General features: G+C 31.0%; 1 protein-coding gene across 1 annotated transcript in view; it reads left to right on the top strand.

Moving 5' to 3' along the window:
- Positions 1 to 1137: 1137 nt before the first annotated feature.
- LOC145294116 (acyl-CoA dehydrogenase family member 11-like) overlaps positions 1138 to 27490 on the top strand; it is a 71217-nt gene continuing 44864 nt past the window's right edge. Inside the window, exons 1-3 of the mRNA XM_080141214.1 lie at positions 1138 to 1584; positions 22309 to 22541; positions 26173 to 26272. Of these exons, the coding sequence (XP_079997340.1) occupies positions 1300 to 1584; positions 22309 to 22541; positions 26173 to 26272 (618 nt within the window). The 5' untranslated portion in view covers positions 1138 to 1299. The remainder of the gene's footprint in view (positions 1585 to 22308; positions 22542 to 26172; positions 26273 to 27490) is intronic.

The raw sequence follows: 27490 nt of genomic DNA on the forward strand, positions 1-27490 counted from the left end.
TTCATTAGTTTGCGTCTGTTACGACGCTCGGCTGACACCGATAATTGCCGGTCTCGCCCGATCCATGCTTGACGGGAATTCCTGAGAATTTGCGTCAAATTATACAAGAGTACCTTATTTTGTTTTGTTAGATTTTAATATTTATGTAAATATTACATTCATTAGAAATTATAAATTTATTATTTTAAAATATTTATATATTTACTTGTCTGCTGGGCTAATATTTTTTTATACAACAAATATGTGAATTCAAATGCCTTAGATTTATTTCGTTTCATTTTCCTGTAGTCTGCCAGTTCGAGTTTTACATAAACACAAGTCATGTGACAAATCAGTGACCATCAACACAATTTGTCGACATTGCACATCTATGTGTCAACATTACCAAATTATTACTAGTTTATTTTAGGCTTCTTATTTTAAACTGTACAAAAGTTATGGTGATAATATTAATTTATATTAAAGTTATATAGTGTTTCACTGTTTCATATAAGAGGATAATTCTATGGCGCACTTTGGGGGTACCTACTCTAGTGTCGTCTACTTTTTACATTTTTTTTTTCTTTCGTGGCTTTTAAATCTAAGTGAGTTTTTTATTTGTTTGTTTGTTTGTTTGTTTTTTTACTTGAGAGTTCCTTAAGTGGTAAATGCCCGAAGGCCACTCGAGGATAAAGGTTAATGAATGTAAGATGGTAGGGGGTGGTGGTGTAGTAATCGTTAATGGTGTATATTGGGTAGAATGGGGGGGCGGCTCAACAAGAACTTATTTACACTGGATTTTGAGTCTACCATGTTGTATTCAGCCGGAAAGCAGGCCACTGAGTGGTGGCCAGTTCTGAAAAAGAAGCTTTGTTCATGGAATCTGCGTTTAGATTTAAGCACTGATAGAGAGCGAAGGAAATCGTTTATAGTGGTTGCAGGCAGTCGAGTGTTTTTTTTTTTTTGTTTTTTTTTGTGAAAGTTTGCTGCGGTCATTTCCAGTTTATTCTCTAAATCCCGATCGGAAACATTCCAGTTGTGTTGTGTTGTGTACTCTCCTATACAAGCACTTTTAAAAATCTATATTATTATCCAAAGAAATTTTTTTTAAGGGAAATGACTCAGAAAATAAGTTTGAGACATTTTTAAAAAAATGTTAGAGTTATCTGCTCTTAGATATCACTTCGTATCGTTTGAGCAACTTTCGAAGGTTTTTTTTTTCCTTTTTTATTTTTATCGTTTCTATTTTATTTTCATCGTTCAGTTTATTCATTTTTATTAATTTTCTGAAGAAAGGCGAATGCGGCATTGTTTCTCATTATGTTTCAAACAACTTCCCTTCGTAACATCAACGTTAGTTTCAAACTAAAGGGATTCGATTTTTCGCCGTGTCGTTCATTTCGAGTCACTTCAAAACGACAGCAACGAAATGCTACCCTCGTCATGTGTAAGAAGTCAAATCATTTCAAATTTCCCCGTCATCCTCGACAACAGTTATCCGGCAGGAATGTCGGAACTTTCACCCAGGAAGAACCTCGGTTGACTAATATGTATCTTGAAGATGTCTTGTTGCAATCATATTTGAAAAAGCATATACCAACTTTGGTGAGATTAATTTCTTTATTTAAACTTTGAAATTTTTTTTTATTTTTAGCTTTTGATACTTTTTACGAATAGGTATCCAAGAAAATTTGGCTCAAGTGCACTATAACTCGCGGGGAGAACTTTTTTTTTTTTTTTTGGAAGAATGATACTCGGGAAAAGGGAAGACAATCCAAAATTAATTTTTTTTTTTTTTAAACATTCTAAAATAACTTACAATTCTTAAGACTTAATTTATTTCTAAAAAAGTTATAAAAAATACTTTTCATAGTATTTTAAACTGAATGTTATATTTTATGTGTGCATTAAAAATATATTGCGAAAAAAAAATTCTGTGTAGGCATTAAAAAAACAAATTGGTAAAGTTTTTACTTTCTTTCCACATTAACAAACACTCACCTTTAAAATGACAACTTATAGAAGTGCTCGTGCTCGGGTATGCTGAAAACGAATTTCACATTCAAATTTGGGGCAGACATAGTTTTCTGAATATTAAGACATTCTTTTCAATGTATTGCTTTATAAATGTTAGTGGCGTTCGCCATTCTTAACATGAGGAGGAGGAGGGATGTTTTGTAACACGTATGTGCATTAGTATTTTTCAGTTGAGAGAAAACATGGCTAATAGTAAAAGCATAATGGATTACATTGGATAATAAAGATCTTGCCTTGTTTGGGGTGAAAATTGAATAAAAAAAAAAAATCCCTAAAATTCCAAATAAGTGACATAAAGGTCCCATATATGGACTACAAACGTTCAATAAACAATTTCATCATAAAGAAATGGCAAGAAAACTGGAACAATTGCCTAAACAACAAACTCTTCCAAATTATGCCTTGTACTTAAAAAAAAAAAACCTACTACATCCCAGAAAATCATATAAAGAAGTAGTCGTCTTATCACATATCGGATAGGGCACACATACATAACTCACTTCTACATACTAAAAAGTGAAAAAACCCTCACATGTATACCATGTCACGAACCTTATACAGATAAACACTTTTTACTTAACTGCTATGACTTCACACAAAGTCGTCAACACTACTACAAGACTACAAACTTAAAAGAACTCTTCACAAAGAAAACTCTAAAACCATTCTAAATTTCCTAAAAATAACAAATCTTTACAATAAAATATAAATGCTATCAAATAACAAACTATACCAAAACATTGCCCGAATATACCCAGCGAAAATCGACTCCAAAAGTATCTAAAAATTTAAATCTTATATACAGCATTAAATGACTCAAAGAAGGTCGATATGCTGGTTAAACAAACAATGTTGATCTCATTCATAGTAGTTGACTTATTTATTGCCTCTTTCTTATCAGGACAAGGTATTGCATAAATTCGTTGTTCATTTATCTAAATTCATATCAGTTTACAAAGATATCTGAACTCTTTGTGATAAGCTTACTAACTCAAATGACAATTTGAAGCAGTTTTAACTGGAAGACCAAAATAAAAGGATTTTCTTTTTATAAACTAAATTTTAAGCTGTATTCTCATGCCTTGATAAGTTTGGACAGCTGAGAGAAAATGTTGGCATTGGAAATTTTGTATAAACAGGTGTTCTCTTTAAAGTTTGGATAATCATTATGGCCTTATTACAGCTACAGGATATATATATATATATATATATATATATATATATATATATATATATATATATATATATATATATATATACGAGCAAACAGTTAATAAAACATGTTAAAAAACACTTTGAAATGAGTCTTTTAACTTTCTTGAAGTTATACATTTGGATTTTACCGTCACTGGATTATTAATCTTCCACCAGACTATCCATTCATGTGTAATCACCTTTTTTTTTCACCATATTCCCTCTGCTTCACTTTTTTTGTTTTCAAGTAAGATCTTTGACTTACTTGTTTCCTCAAATACTTTTGCATGCAAAATCCGATCCCGCATTTTGCTAATTCCTACCCTTTGATGAGAAGGAAAGTATTTCTTCGAAACTCTGCGGATTAAGGACTATCCACTTATCTAATGTTTCCTTTTCAGATTAAATATGTTTTTAACTCATTTCAAAGTGTTTTTTTAACATGTTTTATTAACTGTTTGCTCGTATTATAAGCTCTATTTCCTATTTGGTTTTATCGAGCTTTTACATCTGGCTGAGATACTTTTATAAATATTAATTTTTTAATATTTATAATATACTTTAATTTTACCATCTTGGATCATTTTGGTAAATTTAATTGTAATTTTTATTTTATTTTATATATATATATATATATATATATATATATATATATATATATATATATATAGTTACTGCTTACAACAACACGTTTGTCAAAGTCAAGTAAATATCTGACGAAGAGATCTTTCTCGAAATATTATATTACACGGACATACCACCAGACCGACTTTCCCAGGTAACCACTGTGCAAATATAAATATACTGCGTATATGAAATATGAATATGTACACATGTATTTATAAGTTGTATTAATAAATTTCTCACCTGCTTCAGCCTGTGTCTTTCCATTACTTCTGCATTGCACCGCCTTCTACAATTCTATTTCTTATCAAACTCTGATGGGGAGAAAATGCAAGACTTTTGGGGTTATTAATATATTTATTGCGGGCTATTATCATCTTTTTTTAGTCGTTGTTTCATAGTTACCACCTGACGAAGGCCAGAGGAATAGTTGGCCGAAACGTCGGGAAACAACAACTAAAAAAAAGATGAGGATTATAGTCCGCAATAAATAAATTAGTAAATGATACTCATCTCAATAATGAATTCCAATTAAATAAAATATAGTTTTGAGGTTATTTGGAAGTTTTATTAGCTTACTTATGCCCTTGAAGCACAAGAGGAGTAAGTGCTGGTGTTATTGTAAGAGTTAAAAGTGAATGGAATAAATTCAGGGAACTACTGCCATTACTAATTAGCAGAGCATTGACACGGTTGATATAGAGATATATTAGGCATATGTGCACAGTGAGATGATGTGTGGAATTGAAACCTTGTCAGTAAAGATTAAGAATACACTTCATCGAGAGAAATGATATGGGAATGATGCAATGGATGTGTAACGTGAGTCTTAAAGACAGGCTTATATTTGACAACTTCAGAAGAAGATTAAATTCAGACAGTATAAGGAGATGTCTGCAAAACTGGGGACTTTGATGGTTTGATCACATTGACAGGAAGAATGAGAGTTAATCTATTATTTATTTAAAAAATTTTGAATTTATTTTAAATTTAGTTTTTTAATTTATTTCAAATTTATTTTTAAAATTTTTAATTTATTTTTAAAATTTATCCTTTATTTTTTAGATTTTTAATTTATTTTTTTAAATTTATTTTTAATTTATTCATTTATATCATCTTTAATTTATAAATTTGTAAAATTTTTATTTAAATTTTTAATTTATTTTTAAAACTTATTTTGAATTTATTTTTATTTAAATTTATTTTTTAAAATATTATGTCTTTATTTTACAAGTATGTAAGTTTTTATAGATATTCAAATTCTTTATATTGAAAATAAAGGTTCAGTCTTCAGAATCCAGTGAGAGTTGAAGACATACGTTGCATGGTGAGAAATATGAGAATTGTGATTGTGTAACCAGTCTTAAAGGCAGGTTTAGATCTGATGACCTAAGAGGAAGATTAAATCTGGATAGTATAGAATGATGTGTGTAAAACAGGTGTCATAGCTGGTATGGTCACATTGAAAGAATGGATGAGAGTTCTTGGATTAATAGGTGTAGACCAGTTGAAGTAATAAGGTTAGTTAACAGAAAGAAAATATTGGAGGAAAACTAATAAGGAGAGATTTGAAAAAAAGAAGATTAAAACTTAGCCAAAGATAAATAATAACGTGTAACATAGATGTTGAATCAAATATGATGATTATTAGCCTACCAAAATTAAAAAAAAAAACATATTCAAACACTGCTGTGTTTGAATATATGGTTAAGTGTTAGTTTTACTCGTTTAGAACTGCTTTAAAATTTCACCCCTCACTTATTTTGCGACCAAATTTTAAACAATTTTCACAGTTCATAGGTCACATTCTCAACTATATTTTAAATAAAAATGTTCAATTTTTGTTCATTAAAACAAAAATTATAATAAAATTACTGGTGTTCAGAATAAGGAACATGAGAGATGGTTTCTTTTGATTGGCTGTTGGTTACCATAGCGACATTTTCATTGTCGACACCTTCATAAATCATAGCGGGAATGTCGCTTGCATGCCATCTTATTTGGGTTATATAGAGAGAGTTAGCAAAAATTATGCTCTTTGCTGTCCCTTCTTTCTGTTTATTTATTTAATTACGTCTTTTATTTGATTTTTTTTTTTAATTAGTCAGTTGAACATTATATAATCAATTCTTAATGCTGCAATATTTTAAGTTATAAATTTATTATATTTTTTACTAGAATATCTTGTCTTTTTCTTTTCCAGTTTTAACAACTAGTCCTTTTAATTTTTTAAGTTTAATCTTAAACATATCACTTTCTATGCTCACATTTTTCTATGTAATATATTATCTTCATAACAAAAATTAGAGTAACTAGGGGGCAGCCATTTTGCATATGCCAAAATCAGCATTTTTTTTTTTTTTGACAAACAGCTTGCATATTATGCATGAAGATTTACTTCTTTAATGTGACTAGATTTAACTAAATCTACTACAGATATAGATTAGGTGTGTGTCTGAAGTCGAAACTATGCTATTATGGTTAAGTCCAAAAATTCAATACTTAAAGTGAAGATGCCAGAAGTGAACTCTGTTTACCTAAATATGGAACAGAAGTCACAAAGCATGAAACGAAATATGAAATCATATGGAACCACTTCCTTTATCATAAAACAATAAAAGTGATAAACTTTTTTTTTTTTTTACATTTCTATAAATATGTTTTTAATATTTAAAACATACTCATAAGAACTGTTAACAATTTTTGTTTGATATTTAAAATATATTCATGAGAACATTTTTTTTTTTTTTTTACATAGGCATCCCCACTTATCAAGGCCAAGAGGCCACTCGAGGATAAGGGTTAAAGAGTGTACAGTAGAAATTGGACAATATAGTAACCGTTTGTAATGGAGATTCGGTAAATTTGTTAACTTATATGGAACGGTTCATCAAAAACTTGTTTACATTAGACTTGAAGACAACTATATTGTAGTCAGCTGGAAAGCAGAAAAACGGAAGACAATTCCATAGGCGTGCAGTTCTAAGAAAGAAGCTTTGCTCATGGAATCTATGCTTGGTTTTAGGCACAGATAAAGAGTGGGGGAAACTAGTTATAGTGTTTTCTGCTAGACGGGTGTTTCCTGTGAAAGTTTGGCGAGGGGGGGGGCATAGAATGGAGCTCAGCCGAGCACCTGCCATGAAAATAATGATAAAGCAGAGACAAACTCGCAACATCTCTTCTGTGAGAAAGAGGTTGCAGGGAAGAGAAAAGGACATCCCCCACAAGGCTACGAAGTCTATTTTGAACTCTATCAAGGCAGGACAAGTCCTTTCTAGCAGCTCCTGCCCAAATGTGACAACAGTACTCCATCCTTGGACGTACCTGGCTCTTATATAGGTAGAAAATTGCATCAGCAGTGATATATCTACTGGATCGATAGAAGGATCCTACCATTTTTCCAGCGGCCTTGGCAACGAATTTTATGTATGTGTTCCATTTCAGATCAGGAGTAAAGGTCAAGCCAAGAAGCTTGTCAAAACATGAGGCCTCCCCAAGGCGAGAGCCATTCATTTCAATTGATGCCAGATGGGGATCAGAGGGTTGATGATGTAAAGATAAAAGCTTGGTTTTAGATGCATTAAAAGTAACAAGCCACCTCTTTCCCCATTGTACCACTTGCTCAAGATCAGAGGAGAGAGAATCAGAGAGAACTTGGTCGTTTACGGTTTTAGATGTGCTACCATAGATAGTAGTGTCATCAGCATAGATGTCTACGAATGATGTAAGGATGTGATTTGGAAGATCATTAATATAGATCAGGAAGAGAGTTAGGCCCAGGATGGACCCCTGAGAGACTCCAGCATTAATACATAGAGCTTCTGATTTCTGCCCATCAACCACTACTCTTATGAATCTATCAGAGAGAAATGATTTAATAATTGAGAAGACATTTTCAGCTATACCATAGCTGGAGATCTTATGAAGTAAACCTTTATGCCATACTCTATCAAAGGCCTTTGATATGTCAAGAGCAATTGCCCTAGAAAGGTAGCCTCCGTCAAGAGATTCGCTAATCCTATGAGATATAACTGTAAGCACATCTGCTGTAGATCTAGCAGAACGGAAACCATATTGCATGTCACTAAGAAGGTTATTTTTGCTCAGATGGTTGATTACTTCTCTATTTAACACAGATTCCAGCAACTTACTCATGACGCACAGGAGACTTAGTGGCCTGTACTGAGAGGGAGATGAGTGATCACCTGAATTCTTAAATACAGGGCATACTGATGAGATTTTCCAGGGTGATGGGAAGCAATTCTCCTTACGACAACGTTTAAACAGTGGTGTAAGTATGGGTGCTAGTTCTGGTTGAAGTTTTTTGAGTACTATAATTGGAATACCGTCAGGGCCAGTTGCTTTACTGGAATCGAGGTTTTTGATTAGCCTGGCAACATCACGTACAGATATTTGTATATCATATAGCATGTGTTCTGATACAGGTGGAAATATTGGAGGCTGGCAGCCTTGGTTGCAAAGGTTAGAATTAGCTGCAAAGTTCTGGGCAAAGAGTTTGGCTTTGTCTGATGCTGACGAGATTACCTCAGGTCCATTTATGAGAGTTGGGATAGAGCACATGCTTCTGTCAACAATATTTTTTTAATATTTAAAATATATTCATAAGAACTGTTAACAATATTTTTTTAGTATTTAAAATATATTCATAAGAACTGTTTATAATATTTTTTTAATATTTAAAATATATTCATAAGAATTGTTAACAATATTTTTTTAATATTTAAAATATATTCATAAGAACTGTTTACAATATATTTTAATATTTAAAATATATTCATAAGAACTGTTAACAATATTTTTTTAATATTTAAAATATATTCATAAGAAGTGTTGACAATATTTTTTTAATATTTAAAATATATTCATAAGAATTGTTTACAATATTTTTTTAATATTTAAAATATATTCATAAGAACTGTTAACAATATTTTTTTAATATTTAAAATATATTCATAAGAATTGTTGACAATATTTTTTTAATATTTAAAATATATTCATAAGAATTGTTTACAATATTTTTTTAATATTTAAAATATATTCATAAGAACTGTTAACAATATTTTTTTAATATTTAAAATATATTCATAAGAATTGTTAACAATATTTTTTTAATATTTAAAATATATTCATAAGAACTGTTTACAATATATTTTAATATTTAAAATATATTCATAAGAACTGTTAACAATATTTTTTTAATATTTAAAATATATTCATAAGAAGTGTTGACAATATTTTTTTAATATTTAAAATATATTCATAAGAATTGTTTACAATATTTTTTAATATTTAAAATATATTCATAAGAACTGTTAACAATATTTTTTTAATATTTAAAATATATTCATAAGAATTGTTAACAATATTTTTTTAATATTTAAAATATATTCATAAGAACTGTTTACAATATATTTTAATATTTAAAATATATTCATAAGAACTGTTGACAATATTTTTTTAATATTTAAAATATATTCATAAGAATTGTTAACAATATTTTTTTAATATTTAAAATATATTCATAAGAACTGTTTACAATATATTTTAATATTTAAAATATATTCATAAGAACTGTTGACAATATTTTTTTAATATTTAAAATATATTCATAAGAACTTTTAACAATATTTTTTTTAATATTTAAAATATATTCATAAGAACTGTTAAAAATATTTTTTTTAGTATTTAAAATATATTCATAAGAAGTGTTAATAAAAAAACTTTTCAGTACTCATGCAGAGAGTGACCAGACGTAACTCCGCCCCCGCCTGGCTCTCTCTGGAACATGACGTCAACAGCCGGAATAAGCGGAGTGTTGCCGAGGAAATTAAGCCATTTGACGTAACATAAAACTGAGCCAATGACAATGCAGAGCGATGGTTTTGAATGCGACGCGCATTCACATGAGTGGAAAATTCAAAGCAGTAGATGACAGTTTGAAAGAGGAAGAAAAGAAAACAAATTAGTGAAAAAAAAGAAGAAAAAAAGAAACACTATTTCGTACTTTCACGTCAGAAAAAAAAAAAAACATGAATTTTACAGCCTTAAGTGAGCAGCTGAAAACACCAACCGGAGTCCTCGATTTTTGTCAAGAAAAAAAATTACTGGCACGGACGAAAACTTGTACATCATGTGGACTCAGGTGCAATCTTATTATAAGAGGAAAGGTAAGCGATGGCTATGCCTGGAGGTGTCCGGCTACCAAATGCCGAACCTTTACATCAGCTGGACTGGTACCTTTTTTGCCAAGTCTAGACTGACAATTGCCATCATACTTAAAATAATCTATTTGTGGGCGTTGAGCAAGCAACACAGAAAGACCTCCAGCGCGAATGCGGAATACGATCTACGCACACACACCATTAATAAAACAACGGTTTGAGGAAACATCTGTTTTGATATGAAAAAAAAAAAAAAACTATCCTACCCAGTTTTGTTTCAACTTTTCTAGTTTTCAGGTTTTTCCTTCAAAAACAAAAAAAACAACACCCCAAAAAACAAAAAATTTTTTCAATTTTTCTTGAAAAAAAAAAAATTTTACAAAAAAATTCCTTGAAAGTATTTATTTGACTTATCTTTGAACCTTTTCTCGAACAAAAAAATCTTTAACATTATTTATTTAAGAATATATATATATAGCAATAAAAAATATTGTTATAACATTTTTCTTTACAGCTAATAAAACTTAAAATTTAAGGTAGGTTTTCTTTTCTTGTCATGCTTTCATCGCGATGCTCAGCTTAATTTCCTCGCCGACGTCGGCTTACTCTGGCTGTTGACATCATTTTTCGGGGAAAGCTGGGCGGACTCTGAGTTATGTCTGGATCACTCTCTGCATGAGTACCAACTTTTCATGCATTATTTATCACAAAATTCTGTGATAAAACTTATGAAAGACATAAATATATTATTTCAAAAAAACACCATTTATAGAAATAATAAAAATATATTTATATAAATATAAATAATAAAAATATATTTATATAAATATAAATAATAAAAATTTTCATTCGTTTGTTTTTTTTTTTCATGATAACACTAGTGTTAAAACAAAAAAAAACTGTAAAAAATGAAAGTTTATTTTTTATTGTTTTAAATGTTAAAACTAAAATAATTTTTTTAAATAAATTATTTCCACATGGTTTCATATTTCGTTTCATGTTTAGTGACTTCCATTCCATATTTGAGTAAACCGAGTTCACTTCCGGTGTTTTAACTTTGAGTACTGAATTTTTGGACTTAACTTGTTATTACTTCTATTAATTCTAAATTTACTATTTCAGACTAGTGTGCTATTTTTCAATGCAAAATCTGTGTGTGTGTGTGTGGGGGGGGGAATGGTGTTGTATCTGTTCTGTTCTCATGACACTACTATTTGGGATCATGTCTAGAGGGAACCGTGAGGCATTGAGCAAAAAGATGTCTGTACACATTACATTTAAACTTCTGCAGTACAGTCACGGAAGCAGAAAATGGGGAGGGAATTCTGAAGTCTAGACATGCGAGGGAAGAAACTATTAGAGTAGAAGACTTTCCAGCATCAAGGGGCCTTCATAGTGAAGGGGTGAGATTTTGCTGTTTGTCAAGTTAGTCAAGGTGGCACAAGCGCTATCAATTCATCAGAGCACATTGCATTAAATTACTAGTAAAACAAGCACAGGGATGCCACATTGTGGCGATTGGACAGGAGTTGGTGCTTCCAGCTGAACCATTTATAGAAAGGTTCTAAACAATCCTTCACTCAAGTATCTTTGACAACATAACATTGTTATGCTAATAAGTGACATGTAACATTGCGTGCAGATTTCCTCTAGCCTCCATTATGAACAACTTGCTGGCATTGTATTGTCAATAGAAACAGCTTTCTCATTGACATTTTACAGTTGTCCCTGAATCGTAGTTGTAGAGATCCCTTTTTTTTTTTCTTCTCTTCTGGCTGAAATAATAGACCCAATAAATAAACAACAAACAACTCCATTATTTGCTCTGGGATTTAGTTTTATTTCTTTACAGTAATTTACATCAAGGTGAGTATTTATTTTTTCTCTTACAGTGAGAAATGCCACACAAGCATAGGAAAGTAGGATTGACATGTCAGCACCCCCCGAGGAGGAGCACTCTGACATGCAACTCTGTTGGCATTCCCCAGTAGGGGCGCCTCGGTTTATTAGCAATAAACTAACCCCTTCTCAAAGAGAGAAGGCAAAGCCTTGTAAGGTGGACCTCCTAAAACTGAACAGTATCAGCTTTCTCCGTAATCGATAGAGAAAAAGTAATTCCAAGAATGGTCTAAACTAGGGCCGAGAGAAAAAATTTACATCAGGATGAACTGCATCTTTATCTTCTAATCAACGTAGGATGGTGGAGGCCTTAAAAAACAGCATCAGCTAATTTTGACATAAAACTACACTGAAACAGGAACTCTATAGCCTTTCTGACACAAACTTTCAGTCATAACAATAACTACCAGTACAGGTCAACTTGATCTCTAATGGAAAATTTCATTTTCTTAATTTAACCTTATTTTTACATATTTTAACATATTTTTTACATATTTTAACATATTTACATATTTTTGTATATTTTAACATATTTTCACATATTTTAACATACCTAATATCTATTCTTGCTACGCTGATTACTTCATTTTGCAAATTTTCTAAGTAATTATGCCGAACACAATTTTATTTTTATCATATCTAAAACAACTTTAAATGTGAGTGCATAGATTAAACATAAACAATTGTACAGAATTTATTTAGGTAGCACAATTGGCCACAAAATTATGACTGTTCAATGTTTATATTTTTTGTTTTTGGAATAATTAGTGTCTTTATTTTTTATGGACTGTTATCCTCATCTTCATAGTTGTTGCTGTTTCAGCACGTTTCGGTCAACTCATCTTCTGGTCTTCTTCAGCTTATTAACTGTGACGGGATAGAAATGCTGAGTCTGGTAGCTATGTTCCCAATAATTATTGCCTTCCATAGTCGTCTCACCATGTTTTGGCAAACTAAATCTCTGGCCTGTTTGGGTAGGATTGAAACTGCTATCGTCATTCAAACAATGCTCATCTGGGACCGTAGAGACTCAATGCCTCTATCCACTGTGCAACGGGCACTGAAGGATGATCAAGGTTGGATTTTATGGTCTTATAAATCATATTTTGTGTTCTTATTTAGTCTTCCATTGTCGGGTTTGGACCGGATGGTATTATATATTTTTGTTTTTGAAATCCTTTGAAATAAAGAAGGCCAGAGGATGAGTTGGCTGAAACGTGGCGAAACAATAACCCTTGTGAAGATGAAGATAAGTCTGCAAAAAATGAATATTCAAAGTTTATTAGAAATAAAAAAAATGTGTTGTACGAGAGACGTGCAATAAGGAATGCCCCTGATCCACTTCCCATAGGAGTAGAGCAACGAAATGGCACAGTTATTAGTCTTTCTCTACATAGGAACCACCCAGAGTTATGCATTTCTCCCATCGTTTGATGCAGCTCTGGAGACCGTTTTTGTAGAACACCCCAGGTTGGTCCTCCAACCACGATGTGACTTCACAAATCAAGGCTGCATCATCTGGGAAACGCTTTCCTTTCAAAAACAACTTCATGGCTGGGAAGAGGTGAAAGTCAGAGGGTACAAGGTCAGGAGAGTAGGGAGGATGGGATAGGATTTCATAACCACATGCCCGGGCTTCTAATCTGTTGTGGACCGGAGTGTAGTCCTGCAGGAGGAGGGTAACTTTGCTGATCTTGTCCCGCGTCTTGATTTTGATAGCTTCCCTTAATTTCCTCAAAAATGAAGCATAATAGGCTCCTGTAATTGTGGTACCCTTTGCCAGGAAATCTTTCATCACTACTCCATCCTGGTCCCAGAAGACTATAGCGGAGGGCTGCACCCTTGCCTTTTTTGGAGGTGGTGAGTCCAAGTGCTTCCACTGCATTGACTGGGCTTTGGTCTCTGGATCATAGTGATGGACCCAGGTTTTATCCTGTGTAATCAGTCTTTTGAAAAACTTTGACTCATCTTCTTGGCACATCTCCAAATTCATCCTCGAGCACTCAACGCATTCTCGCTTCTGGAATGGTGTGAGCAACCTGGGAATCCATCTGGCAAACACCTTATGCATATGCAAATGGTCATGAATGATAGTTTCCACAGACCCTGTACTAATCTTGACATCTTGGGCTATTTGGCGAATAGTAATGCGCCAATCTTCCAAAATGGCAGCTTCAATTTGACAGACAGATGCCTCATAAATGGCAGAAGGGGAGGGGGGCGACCAGGTCTGGGAGCTGTTTCCATAGACTTCCGGCCATGTTTGAATTCACAATGCCAGTGTATTACAAGGTCATATGATGGGGCATTATCACTATAAGTTTCTTTCATTTCATCAAAAGTCTCCTGTGGTGTGCGTCCTTTCAAATACAAAACCGGATCACTGCTCAACATTCAACAGGCTTTATTTCACACCTGACTCAGTTCAAACACCTGTAAAACAGAAACCACAATTAGTTCAGAGCTGTAATTTGCCACATAATCCGTAGAGATATAAATCATTGCACACGCAAAATTTTAGCTAGATCAGACAACTGGAAGTGGGTCAGAGGCATTACTTATTGCACGCCCCTCGTATTGTGAGCTTTTGATCCAGAAGCCAAATTTGACAAAAAACATAGACTTAAAACAAGAGAAAAATTCTTATATCTTAGAATTGTTGGAAATGAAACTTAATCATAATGGGAGCAATAATTATTAAATTAAGTCTAAACATTACCTTTCAAAAAACGAAAAGTGTAAAAATTATACTGAAGGGCAACTTGCACTGTTCATATCATCAAGATACCATAACATTGTGAGCCAGCATAACTTGAACAAAAAATGCCAACCACCTGCTCTTCCTGGAGTACTTCAAGCTTTTTGCCAGCTCAGACACGGACTTAAATCGACTCCTGTAGATCGTATATAACTTCTTCAAAAATATTGGAATGACATTTGGTTTGGACAAATGTGGCAAGTGCTTCATCAGAGCTGGGAAGAAGATCCAAATGAAAAACATGCAGATTGAAGATACTGATATCAGAATCTGGAAGAGCAGGAAAAATATAAATACTTTAGCATAGAAGAGAACGATTCAATTCAACATGGCAAGATGAGAGAAAATATTAGCAGTGAATTTATACGTTGCGTAAGGAAAATCTGTAAAGCAAAATCACTGCCATTAACCAACTTGCCATGATTGTGAAAACATACAGTTTTGGCATTGTTGACAAAGGCTCATAAACAGACTGGACACTAAAATGTGGAAAATGTTAACACTGTACTGAATAACATGCAGAAATCAGTGTCTCCAGGCTATATCTGTCGAGAGGAGCAGGAGGTATAGGTCTCTCAGAAATTGATCATTAGTATCGTGCTATTATTATGAGCACCGAGCAATATCTGATGAGCTTCCAGAATCCAAACCTCAAAATGGTACATCAACATCAAGAGCCAGCAGAACAACCTCATCATGAAACTGGACAAACATGGAACAAGATTGTTTTACAAAATGAAACAGAATCAGAAAACAAGTCTGCTACGAAAATAGTATAAAAAAAAAAGTCGTCAAAAAATGCATTTCCATTGCAAAAACTGGAAGAATTTGCCAACTAACAGCGTGCCAAGTATTTTCAGGATGAATTCACCGAGGACTATATAAATAAGAAATGCTCAATAGAATATATATATATATATTTATATAAATAAGAAATGCTCAATAGAATATATATATATTTATATAAATAAGAAATGCTCAATAGAATATATATATATATTTATATAAATAAGAAATGCTCAATAGAATATATATATATTTATATAAATAAGAAATGCTCAATAGAATATATATATATTTATATAAATAAGAAATGCTCAATAGAATATATATATATATTTATATAAATAAGAAATGCTCAATAGAATATATATATATATTTATATAAATAAGAAATGCTCAATAGAATATATATATATTTATATAAATAAGAAATGCTCAATAGAATATATATATATATTTATATAAATAAGAAATGCTCAATAGAATATATATATATTTATATAAATAAGAAATGCTCAATAGAATATATATATATATTTATATAAATAAGAAATGCTCAATAGAATATATATATATTTATATAAATAAGAAATGCTCAATAGAATATATATATATTTATATAAATAAGAAATGCTCAATAGAATATATATATATATTTATATAAATAAGAAATGCTCAATAGAATATATTTATATTTATATAAATAAGAAATGCTCAATAGAATATATATATATTTATATAAATAAGAAATGCTCAATAGAATATATATATATTTATATAAATAAGAAATGCTCAATAGAATATATATATATATTTATATAAATAAGAAATGCTCAATAGAATATATATATATTTATATAAATAAGAAATGCTCAATAGAATATATATATATATTTATATAAATAAGAAATGCTCAATAGAATATATATATATTTATATAAATAAGAAATGCTCAATAGAATATATATATATATTTATATAAATAAGAAATGCTCAATAGAATATATATATATATTTATATAAATAAGAAATGCTCAATAGAATTACTAAAAAGAGGATTGCTCCACTATGATCAGGAGCGGATTATAATGGCTGCCCAAGATAAAGATTTGATGACCAATCCTTTTAAGAAGATGAGTGATCTAAACAATGATAATAAGTACAGGTTCTGCCACACAGATTAAGAGTGTGAGCCACCTCACGTACAGTTGTAAGGTTCTGCTGGGAGACAGCTACTCTACAATGTGACACAATGGCATGTGTAAATATCTCCACTGGACCATCTCTAAATGCTGAATATCGAATGCAAAAGCAAACCCTGGGAACATATATTCGAAAGAATGGTTAAAAATAAGACATACACCATCCACTATGACGATGCAGTTCCTACAGCTGTGTCGCATGAAAATGAAGCTGTTAAACCTGACATAGTGAGATGGGACAAGAAGGAGAAAGAAGCAACCTTAGTAGAAGTTAGTGTCCCCCAATGATGCTGGGTTAAACAGAACTGAGAGAGAAAAGATAACAAAATACTAAAGTCTAATGCACGACATAAAAAGAAATTGTAATCTTAGGAAGATCTCCATCATTCCAATAATTGTAAGAGCAACTGGACTCGTGAAAAAGAATTTCAAAAACTATCTGGCAATTATAACTGGTGAACCAAGTGCAAGAGTGATTCAAACAATTGTACTTAAAGGGACGATTAGAATCTTAAAAAGATCTCTCGGTTGGGATATCTGGCATCTAATAGGATGCTTCATTCCCAGCTTGATCAAAATGATAAGAAAATGTTTAAAAAAAATTTAATAACAGTTTTTTTTTGTTTTTTTTACAGAGGGTCACCACTTATCAAGGCCTAAAGGCTACTTGAGAATAAGGGTTAATCAAAATATATTGGTCACTAGCACAATAACTTAGTAAATGTTAATAGTGGGAATTGGGTATAATTGATTATTTAATGGTACGGCTAAACAAGAACTTGTTTATATTGAACTTGAAAACGACCACGTTGTAGTCAACTGGAAAGTAGGCCAACGGAACAGAGTTCCACAGTCAAGCAGTTCTAGAAAAGAAGCTTTGTTTGTGGAATTTGCGTTTAGATGTAGGCACTGATAGAGAGTGGATGAAATTGAATCTTCATAAAGAATTCTAGTACATGTAAAATACATGTTTGCGCTAAACGGTTGCATGTTTAGTATGGTGCATGATTGTGATGCATGCAAATAAAAAATTAAAAAACATTTGAAAAGATAGCACAAAAACACTTTGAAAAATTGATTTTTTTTTTTGCTTAATAACAGCAAAGTGCATATTTAATATGATTTTAAAGTGTTTTTAGAAGGAAGCTTAGTCCCCATTTAAAACAATAAAGGAGAGAGCTTAACCCCCAAATATTTTTTCAATCAATAATAGTTATTGTATGTTCAAATTACTGAGTTTTGCAATACTAAATTCACTGTTAGTGAACTTTTTTCAAACTTAACAAGTGACAGACCAAACAATCCTGATATGGAGATAAGATACGTTCATTTAATTTGCACGTTTAACAATGAAAATGCCAAACGATACAGCATCTTATTGTGATTTGAGAATGCATCTTAAATCTAATTTATTACAAATAAAAATCCTTTTCATTTTGGTTTTTCAGTCCAAACCGCTTCAAAGTGTCATTGGAGAAAGTAAACGGTAAAGCTTATCACAAATTAAGGGTTGAGATATCTTCATAAACTGGTATGAATTTGGACAAACGGACAATGAATTTATGCAATACCTTGTCCTGATAAGAAAGAGACAATAAATAGGACAATTTCTATGAATGAGATCAACATTAGCATATGTCACTTCCTATTGTGAATTTTATCTATGTATATATGTAGTGTGTGTGTGTGTGTGTGTGTTAATTTCCGTAGGAAATCTTGAGTAAGAAAGCTCAATGTAATACAGAGCAAGAATAAAGTTAAAATCTTCAAATGAACCTTCTAGCCATTACACGTAATTTATTTCACATCATTTTGGTGCTGCACCGAAATGATGTGAACACTCTTATTCTTCTATATAAATAAAACAGATTATGTATGTGTGTATGAATGTGTAACGATTTAACTGATAAACTATTAAACTACTGATCACATAACACTGAAATTAACAGAAAATAATAATCATACACCAAGGATGATTTAATGAGTAAAATCTTTGTTTGGATGGATGAATGTGTACAGAAATATGTCAATAAGTTGAAATTCAAAATGTTCCTTTCAATTTGCCAACATATTTCTACTACTTCTGCACTAGCTCAAAGGCAGCTTGAATTGGTTTGATTTTCAGTCTTATCTATCTGAAACACTAAATGTTTTGGTTTTGATTCTAGCTGATGGCACCCAAGTCTTTTTAAAAAAAAAACTTTTGACATCAGTACTATATATTAGGTACAATATAATATTCAAATGAGAATTGGCTCTGTAATAATAGATATAAAATCTGCATGAATTGAAATATATTTTACAACCGGGCAAGGCCAGGTGCTCTTCACTAGTTATTAAATAAACTACCAGCTTGCTTTGGCAGGGTGAAATAAATTATAATGTGTAATGGCTAATGTAATTCATATATATATATATATATATATATATATATATATATATATATATATATATAAAAATGGGCTTTATATATACTAGTGATGGGACGATTCCAATATTTTTCCCAATTCCGATACAATTACTGATTCCGTAAGAAATTCCTGATTATGATTTCAATTCTTTATAAATCTCTAAATATTTAACTATAAAATTCTTATTTTCTCAGATTTCGGTAAAAAAACACAAATGTTAAATATGCAGATATTTTCCTAAATGTCAAAATCAACTTGTGAAGGATGATCTATCGATTTTTGCGTTATTGGTATTTTGAAATCAATAAATATTTATTATTTTATCGTTATTACCAGAAATGGAAGATTTTGCTTTAAACAAAATCCAATAAAAAAAACAAAAGAATCGTTTTGGCATTGGAAAATTGGCACCAATTTTTCCGATACCGATTCCTCAAAATTTGTCAATGTTTTCTGATGCTGATTAATCGTCCCAACGCTAATACATACGTATGTACATATGTGTCCCTAAAATAGAGGACAACATAATGAAAGCAAATCAACCCTCCGTCAAACACTATAAAAAGTGCAGTTACTATCGGCTTAGCTTTATCACAGAAAATATCGTTAATTAAAAACATAAGTGATAAAGATATCACATATTTCAGACTGGACTTTCATATTTTTTTTTTATGTAAATCACTCCAGACAATGTATGAAGCCACTTGATGTAAGCAGCTCAAAAAAAAATACTAATTCAAGGTAACAAATTAGCCAAAAATAAATTTTTCATACATAGATTCCCACCCAGAAAACCAAACATTTTCCCCCTTTGTCAGAAACATAACTCGTGGAATGTGAGGACTAAAGGCAAAATAAATGAAGCAAGAGTTACAAGGCTGCCAAAAGTAAACCGAAAGTCAACTTTCTACTCTCCTAAAAGTTTGTGTTGATGTGCCCGGTTGTAGTCCTTATTGTTGAGGTTTCAAATCCTTCCATAGTCAGCCACGCTAATGAGTCACAGAAACCTGTATCCATGGATAATTATTATACGTATGAATTTCATGCTCAAGCATTTAGGAAAATACGATTACTAATAGTTTTATCGCAATGAATATCGCTAACAATAAAAACTGCAATTTGAATATATATATATATATATATATATATATATATATATATATATTGTATTGGTAGTAATTATTTGTTTGTTTAAAACAAAATATATAAGTGTGTCACCCAAAAGAGTGCTCAATGTTTATACAGAGCCAAAATAAGTGAATTTAGTTTACAAACAAATGGCTACACATAAGCATACATGTTTCAGCGAAAACCCAGTAAGGGAATCGCTTCGTCAGGCCAAGGACAATTCACTTATATATATATATATATATATATATATATATATATATATATATATAAAGGAACTTTGTATGTGAGTTCGTATCCTATAGACTCCTAAACGGCTGGGCCGATTTTTTAAAAAATTTCACACAAATCTACTTTATGTGCCTGGCAGTGTTCTTAGATGGTTTTGTGTCAGAATATCTTTAATATCTATCAATAATCGAAAAAAATCAGATGAAACAAGGAACAGGTGATTTTGACTAAAGTTAACACCTTACACAGCCTAACATCACTGGTTTGAGAAGTTTCATTACTGCACAAGCAAAAAGGTACAGCATATAAATCAACAGTAGGTTCTTTGATATGTAGGAATGCGTTCAAAATGAATTTTTCTGTTTAGAGCACAATTTAAGCTGTTACTTGATTTTTGTATTTTGAACTTTAATTCAAGCCATTATCACTGCACAAGTAGAAAGGCTCGGCATATAAAACAACAGTAGGTTCTTTAATATGGCAGGGGCATGTTCAAAATGAATGTTTCTGTTTCGACCACAACTGAACTATGATACTTGATATCTGCATTTCATCTTTAATTCAAACCTTTATATATCAAAATAATTTTATAAAATCAGCAGTAGGTTCTCTACAGTGCAATGTAGACTACAATGTATTGTGGACTAAGTCACTGTGGGAAGATTGAAAAATGGGCGATTTTACCGATATCGATGACAAGAAAATATTGGAGGGTGAAACATTCATTGATCCTCATTCATTCCTGGGCAACTTCGGGTCTCCTTGCTAGTATTTAATATACCTGTCTGGCTACACAGTAGCATACATGTTTCAACTAGAGACGGGAGATCATTGTCTATGGAATCTAGTGGTGTGGTAATAGTTTGTTCCCTATATAAACAAATGACCTGGTGTTGAAGGATAACATGTTAGATGTTATATAGCGAGATTTTAAGTGATTTTTCAGTTTTGTAGACGTTTTTAGGAGAAGCAACAATCTCAGAATAAATACAACAATTTTTGTAATAATTAAAAATGTGAAATATTTTCATAAAACTCACTGTTGGGGTTGAGTGTAAAAAAATTTGCATAGGAAATGTTTGGTTATTTTACTGTAATGACTGAATTCACTGAAGAAAAATCGAGATTACTTTATGTGTGTGTATATATATATATATATATATATATATATATATATATAAAATAAAATTCACGTGTAATCACCTTTTTCTTCCCCATATTCTTTCTGCTTCACTTTTTGTTATCAAGTAAGATCTTTGACTTACTTGCAGTTTCATCAAATACTTTTGTATGCAAAATCCGATCCTGCATTTTGCTAATTCCTACCTCCTGATGAGAAGGAAAGTATTTCTTTGAAACTCCGCAGATTAAGAACTACCCATTTATCAAGTGTTTCCTTTTTAGATTAAATATGTTTTTAACTCTTTTTCAAAGTGTTTTTTAACATGTTTTATTAACTGTTTGCTCTTATATATATATAGAATAACACATCATCATATTAAGTTTAACACCTGTGTTACATGTTGGCATGTGTTGGACAGCTTTAAGAAATTGACTTCCAATATTATCTCTGCTCAGTTGGTCTTTACACATGCAAATTAATTCCAACAAACAAAAAATGTTCCTAATCACAGATTTTTATAATCTGCGATTAGGAACAAGATATTTTTTTGTTTTCTCTGGAACATGGTCACCCAACATGCAAGACGTCTATTACCCTTTTAAGCTGGTAAATTTTCGTTTCTGTTGCTTTTAATTTCTATCATGTCAGTATATTAAACCGCCGATGATCATGATTAGTTAATAGACACTAAACAAACCTTTTTGTCGTTTAATTTAGCTCAGCCATATTTATTTTTTGTTATTTTCATTCTCTTCAGGTTTTGGCAAAATTTGAAGATGATTTGATGGAATTTGGTCGTAAAGTGGCCACAGATATTTACGATCTTTCATTGGAATGTGAGCAGCAGCCTCCCCGACTCGTCTCGCAAAATGCTTGGGGTAGAAGGGTTGATACAATCATTACGTCCGAAGCCTGGAAACAAATGCATGCAATTTCTGCCAAGGAAGGATTAATTGCGCTTGCCTACGAAAGGAATTTTGAAGAATTCAGGTAAATAGAAAAACAGAATGAAAAAAAATGTGAAGACGTTGGTTTGAAAGATTTTGCGGGTTTGTATAACAATCCACAGACGTATGAAAAAGTGTTACAAAAAATAAAAAAATATAACAAATTTTATCAAAGGAAACATGTTACTCTTCTACCTACCTGAAAAGTTCTTTTTACTCAGTTTAAAATATTTAATCAGTTCAAAAATTATACAGTGTTTATCGATATGTGAAAAAGACAAATGGCGGAAAGCTGACTGACTAATATGTGAAGTTTGGGAAAATGAGTTGAAACTAAAATATTATACAAAATACTGTTAGAAACTCACCGAGTATATGGCACGGTAACATGGCATATTATAATTTCAAATATTATAATCTCTGGAAATAAATATTCGACAATGACTTTATGTACATGCATTTCTGAAAACCACTTTTATTAGCAAAATTACATTTAAGTAAAGTTTCAAAATGTATATGATTTTAAATATTAGAAATTTATGGAAAATCAAAACAGTATATTTTTTCTTTAAAATAAATTTCATTTACTTTAAAGATGTAGGATACTTTCAACAATAAGTTTTTATCAAGCGACTTTTTTTATTATTCTTATTTCTTTTTGGCAGAGATATAATAATCTCTTATGACTTGAGTAGAAGTCTGAAAGATGTTGGCTTGAGATGGTCTGAAAATCATTTTTAAACATCACAAATCACTATGTGATAGTTTAATGGATAATACAGTGGCACTTTTTTTTGTGAGATCTTTTTCATAAATAAATTTATTTTTAAGAAGAAAATACATCATTTCGTCAAAAGTATATATATTTAATACCGTTGTTTTTAATTTTCATGTCAAAAGATTTCAAGACTTTAAAATAATAACCCATTTATTTAAAAAAAAAAAAAACAGCATTGTTTTGGCTTTCAAAAATATTTTTCTAAAAATAAATATACATATTGAAAATAAAAAAAACATACCAAAGATGCATTTACATCACACTCATTTTATTTTATTAAAAGTACAATTCGTTTTACACATGTTTCACTGAATGGTGGAAATTCACCAAACAACTCATCAGAGACAAATTTATATTCCTAGGACCCCCCCCCCCAGCTTTTTTCCCCCTTGGTTTAAAAAGGATAAAAATTGTTGGAAGGAAACAAAAACCCTTAAAAGCCATAAGGATAATGATCTTATTTATACTATCTTTACCCTTATGACTTTTAAGGATTCTTGTTTCCTTCCAACCATTTTTATTCTTTTTAGTTCTATTCATGTATTTAGCACTGTTGAGGTAAACACAAAAAATTGATATATATATATATATAGATATATGTTTTCTTTTTTTATTACTGTTTTATCTGTTTAGTTACACATGTTTCGGTTGCCAAATCATATTTACGATCCAGCAACTTCGTCAGACTTTACCGAAAATCGATGGATCATAAATATGATTCGGCAACGGAAACATGTGTAACTAAACAGATAAAATGGTAATAAAAAAATAAAACACATATTTGCTCTGCAATAGTATTGAGTACTCTCTTCGGGTTTTTACTAATTACCATTTTTGCTATATGTATATATATCCATTTTCAATCTATAATCAACAAGTTATGAAAATATATTTATGGCAATTAAGCTACACAGAGGGTTCTGCATTTCATCCTTAGGAAATTATTAGATTAAACTGCATAAAATTCATGTTACTGGGTGTAATATATATACAGGGTGTCCCAAAAGAAGCTGAATTGATCAAATATAAGATGGAACAACAGAAGCAACAAATCAATGAAAAAAAGATTTTAGCGCATCTAGAATGATGATAACAAAGTCATCAGAGGTCGTTACATCACCGAGGAGCGGATATTTATCATAGAGTGGTACTTTTGGTCGAATTCAAATTTCAAATCCGTTAGCTTCTTTTGAGATACCCTGTATATATATATATATATATATATATATATATATATATATATATATATATATATATATATATATGAATAATAAAAGGGTAAAAATCCGATATGATTGAAAAAAAAAAATGGAGGCAGAATGAATAATAAACTCCAAAAGAAAAACTCTCCAAATTTACTCAAAATGCAATCCAGACAGTTCCCAAATTAACTTGACATTTAAGAAAAATTTGACCCTACTGATTAACATTCATAACAACCCCATCTTCACAAGATTGAACAAAATAGGCATCAAAATATTCCAAGTCACCTCCTCAACAATTATGGATATAATCTAAAAGTCTAAATCCGACACCACATCTAAAGTCAAGGCTGGTGTATACTACATTCCCTGTCTTGATTGTGATGAAATCTATGTTGGCGAAACTCAACAAAATCTGGACAAGAGACTTTATGAACACAAAAAACAAAAACAAAAAACACACCCAATGCCATTTTCTCTCACGTTATGAAATATGGTCATCACTTTGCTTTGAAAACGTATGAAGCCAATACATAATACATATAGATTTATGTTTAATTGAATCTGCCCTTATTTCCCACGCCATAAATACAATAAAACAAAGGAAAAGTTTCTATACTATTTCTTCCCACCTATCTAAAACTATCATTAGTGAAAATGATTTGGATACCAGTTAATTCTAAATTCCTACATTCGTGTGTGTGTGTGTGGAAATTCTGAGTTAAATTATGTAAAATTACAACAAAATATATTATTTGGCAAAGGAGTACAAATAATTAAAGTTTTTCTCCTTAATCCATGGGTTTTCAATGGATGGCTTTTCTCATTGGAGGAAATGTTGTTAGCAAAATAGATGTGGGTAATTATAAATTTTGCTTATTAGCACATCGATTGAGAATTAAAATTCAAGTGATAGTATAAAAAGGATACTCAAAGTTGAAATGATGAAAATGTAGGAATAGATGTGAAGCCCAACGAATATTCCAGAATGAATTGCGTTTTTTTTTTAATAGTAAATTCTAAGCTGTAAAGTAAAATTTAAGTCATGTATGTTTGGTAACCCATTTTTTTCAATGTGGAAGAACTCAGATTTCCATTTATTCCATTTGCTCTATCTCACATATTGAGCTTTTTTATTTGATTGGGATTGACTTATAAATATTGATAATACTATTTATTTGGACTTTGTTTATAGTATTATATGATCTGTGATCCTACGGCATTTCAGTATTTCATTTAAAGACATATTTGGATATATTACAAATTTGAATATATATATATATATATATATATATATATATATATATATATATATATATATATATATATAATTTGTAAACAATTCAAATACGACAAGTGTATAATTAATAGCACATTCATATCATTTTATTTGATATATGGTATGCATTACACGTGTTCGTTGAATGGTATACCAAACAACTTATCAGAAACCCATATAAATCCATATATATACATATATATATATATATATATATATATATATATATATATATATATATATATATATATATATACTAGATAAATTTAGATATGTTGATCTCCCTTTGCATATATACTGTTGAAATAATTGACCCTTTTGTCATGGACCACTTTTAGCTGTTTTCACTCTTCAAAAAGTCTGCAAAACTGGCAAAACGTTGATCATATTTGAAATCATGGTTCTATTGTTTCAGCCGAGTCTACCAGGTTGTTAAACTGCTGCTGTTTTCTTCAGCTAGTGGCCTCTACAGTTGTCCTTTGGCTATGACTGATGGAGCAGCAAAAATTTGTGAAGTAAGTATCTTTTGTTTTATTTTGTTTTTGTTTCTTTATTTGCAAGAATTGTTTAGAATCTTGAAATATAAAATTATTTATTTAAAGAAATTGAAATACATTATTGTTAAGAACATGGACCAATGTTCCATAAAAAAAATTGGTGAATAGTAATCTAATACAACAGAAAGATTTAAGAAACAGCGTTACTTTACTTTATATATTAGATTGCATTTTTACATCTAAACATTCCTTGCATAGTTTTCTATACAATTAAGAATTTTCTTTATGCCTTCATTTTCATTTATTTTTTATTTGCCTTCACTAAACCTCAATTTAACTGCTTTTTTTTAAAATTTTTATTCGTGCCAAACAAAGCATATTGCCATTTGGACATAAGAGGATCCAATTTGTGACTATGTCTATTGGAGATTGTGTAGGGAGTTGAGCAATAAGTTGTTTGTTCACATTACATTTAAACTTTTGCATTTTAGTACACAGGAAAACAGGAAACTGGGAGGGAATTCGAAAATTTAGCAGTCTGAAGAAAGAAACTATTAGAGTAGAATACTTTCCAGTATCTAGGAACCTCAACAGTGAAGGGGTGGGATTTTACTGCTTGTTGAGTTAGTCGAGGAGGCACAAAAGCTATTCCTCAAATCACATTCCATTAAAATATTTGTATTATTTGGATTCATCGGACTACTGTTCTCATCTTGAGTGTCATTAACTTGTTTCGGTCGATGTAACTTCTGACCTTCTTCAGGTGTATCTTGTCGAACTTGGGGATGTTTCTATTGAACTTGGGAATTTTGAATGAAACCCTTTATTTACTTCAAGGCAAGGATTTATTTGTATTCTGATGGATACCATGGCAAACTATGGAGTCGGCTATGCTGGGTTCAAATTGATGAATGTTAGTTTTTGACAACTTTTGAAAAAGTAAAGAAACTGAAACTGTTGTGAATATGATATTGCTTGTGACTATCATGATGTTGGCAAGGTCAGTGGCTATCATGATGTTGGCAAGGTCAGTGGCTATCATGATGTCGGCAAGGTCAGTGGCTATCAGTATGTCGGCAAGATCAGTGGCTATCATGATGTCGGCAAGGTCAGAGGTTATCATGATGTCGACAAGATCAGTGGCTATCATGATGTCGGCAAGGTCTAAAATATTTTTTTAAAAATAATTAAGTGAATTTGTATCACAATTATTTTAGACAAGGATTGACTACTATT

This window comes from Euprymna scolopes, chromosome 15 (genome assembly GCF_053919585.1).
Source record: "Euprymna scolopes isolate OS-2025 chromosome 15, ASM5391958v1, whole genome shotgun sequence".
Lineage (NCBI taxonomy): Eukaryota > Metazoa > Mollusca > Cephalopoda > Sepiida > Sepiolidae > Euprymna > Euprymna scolopes.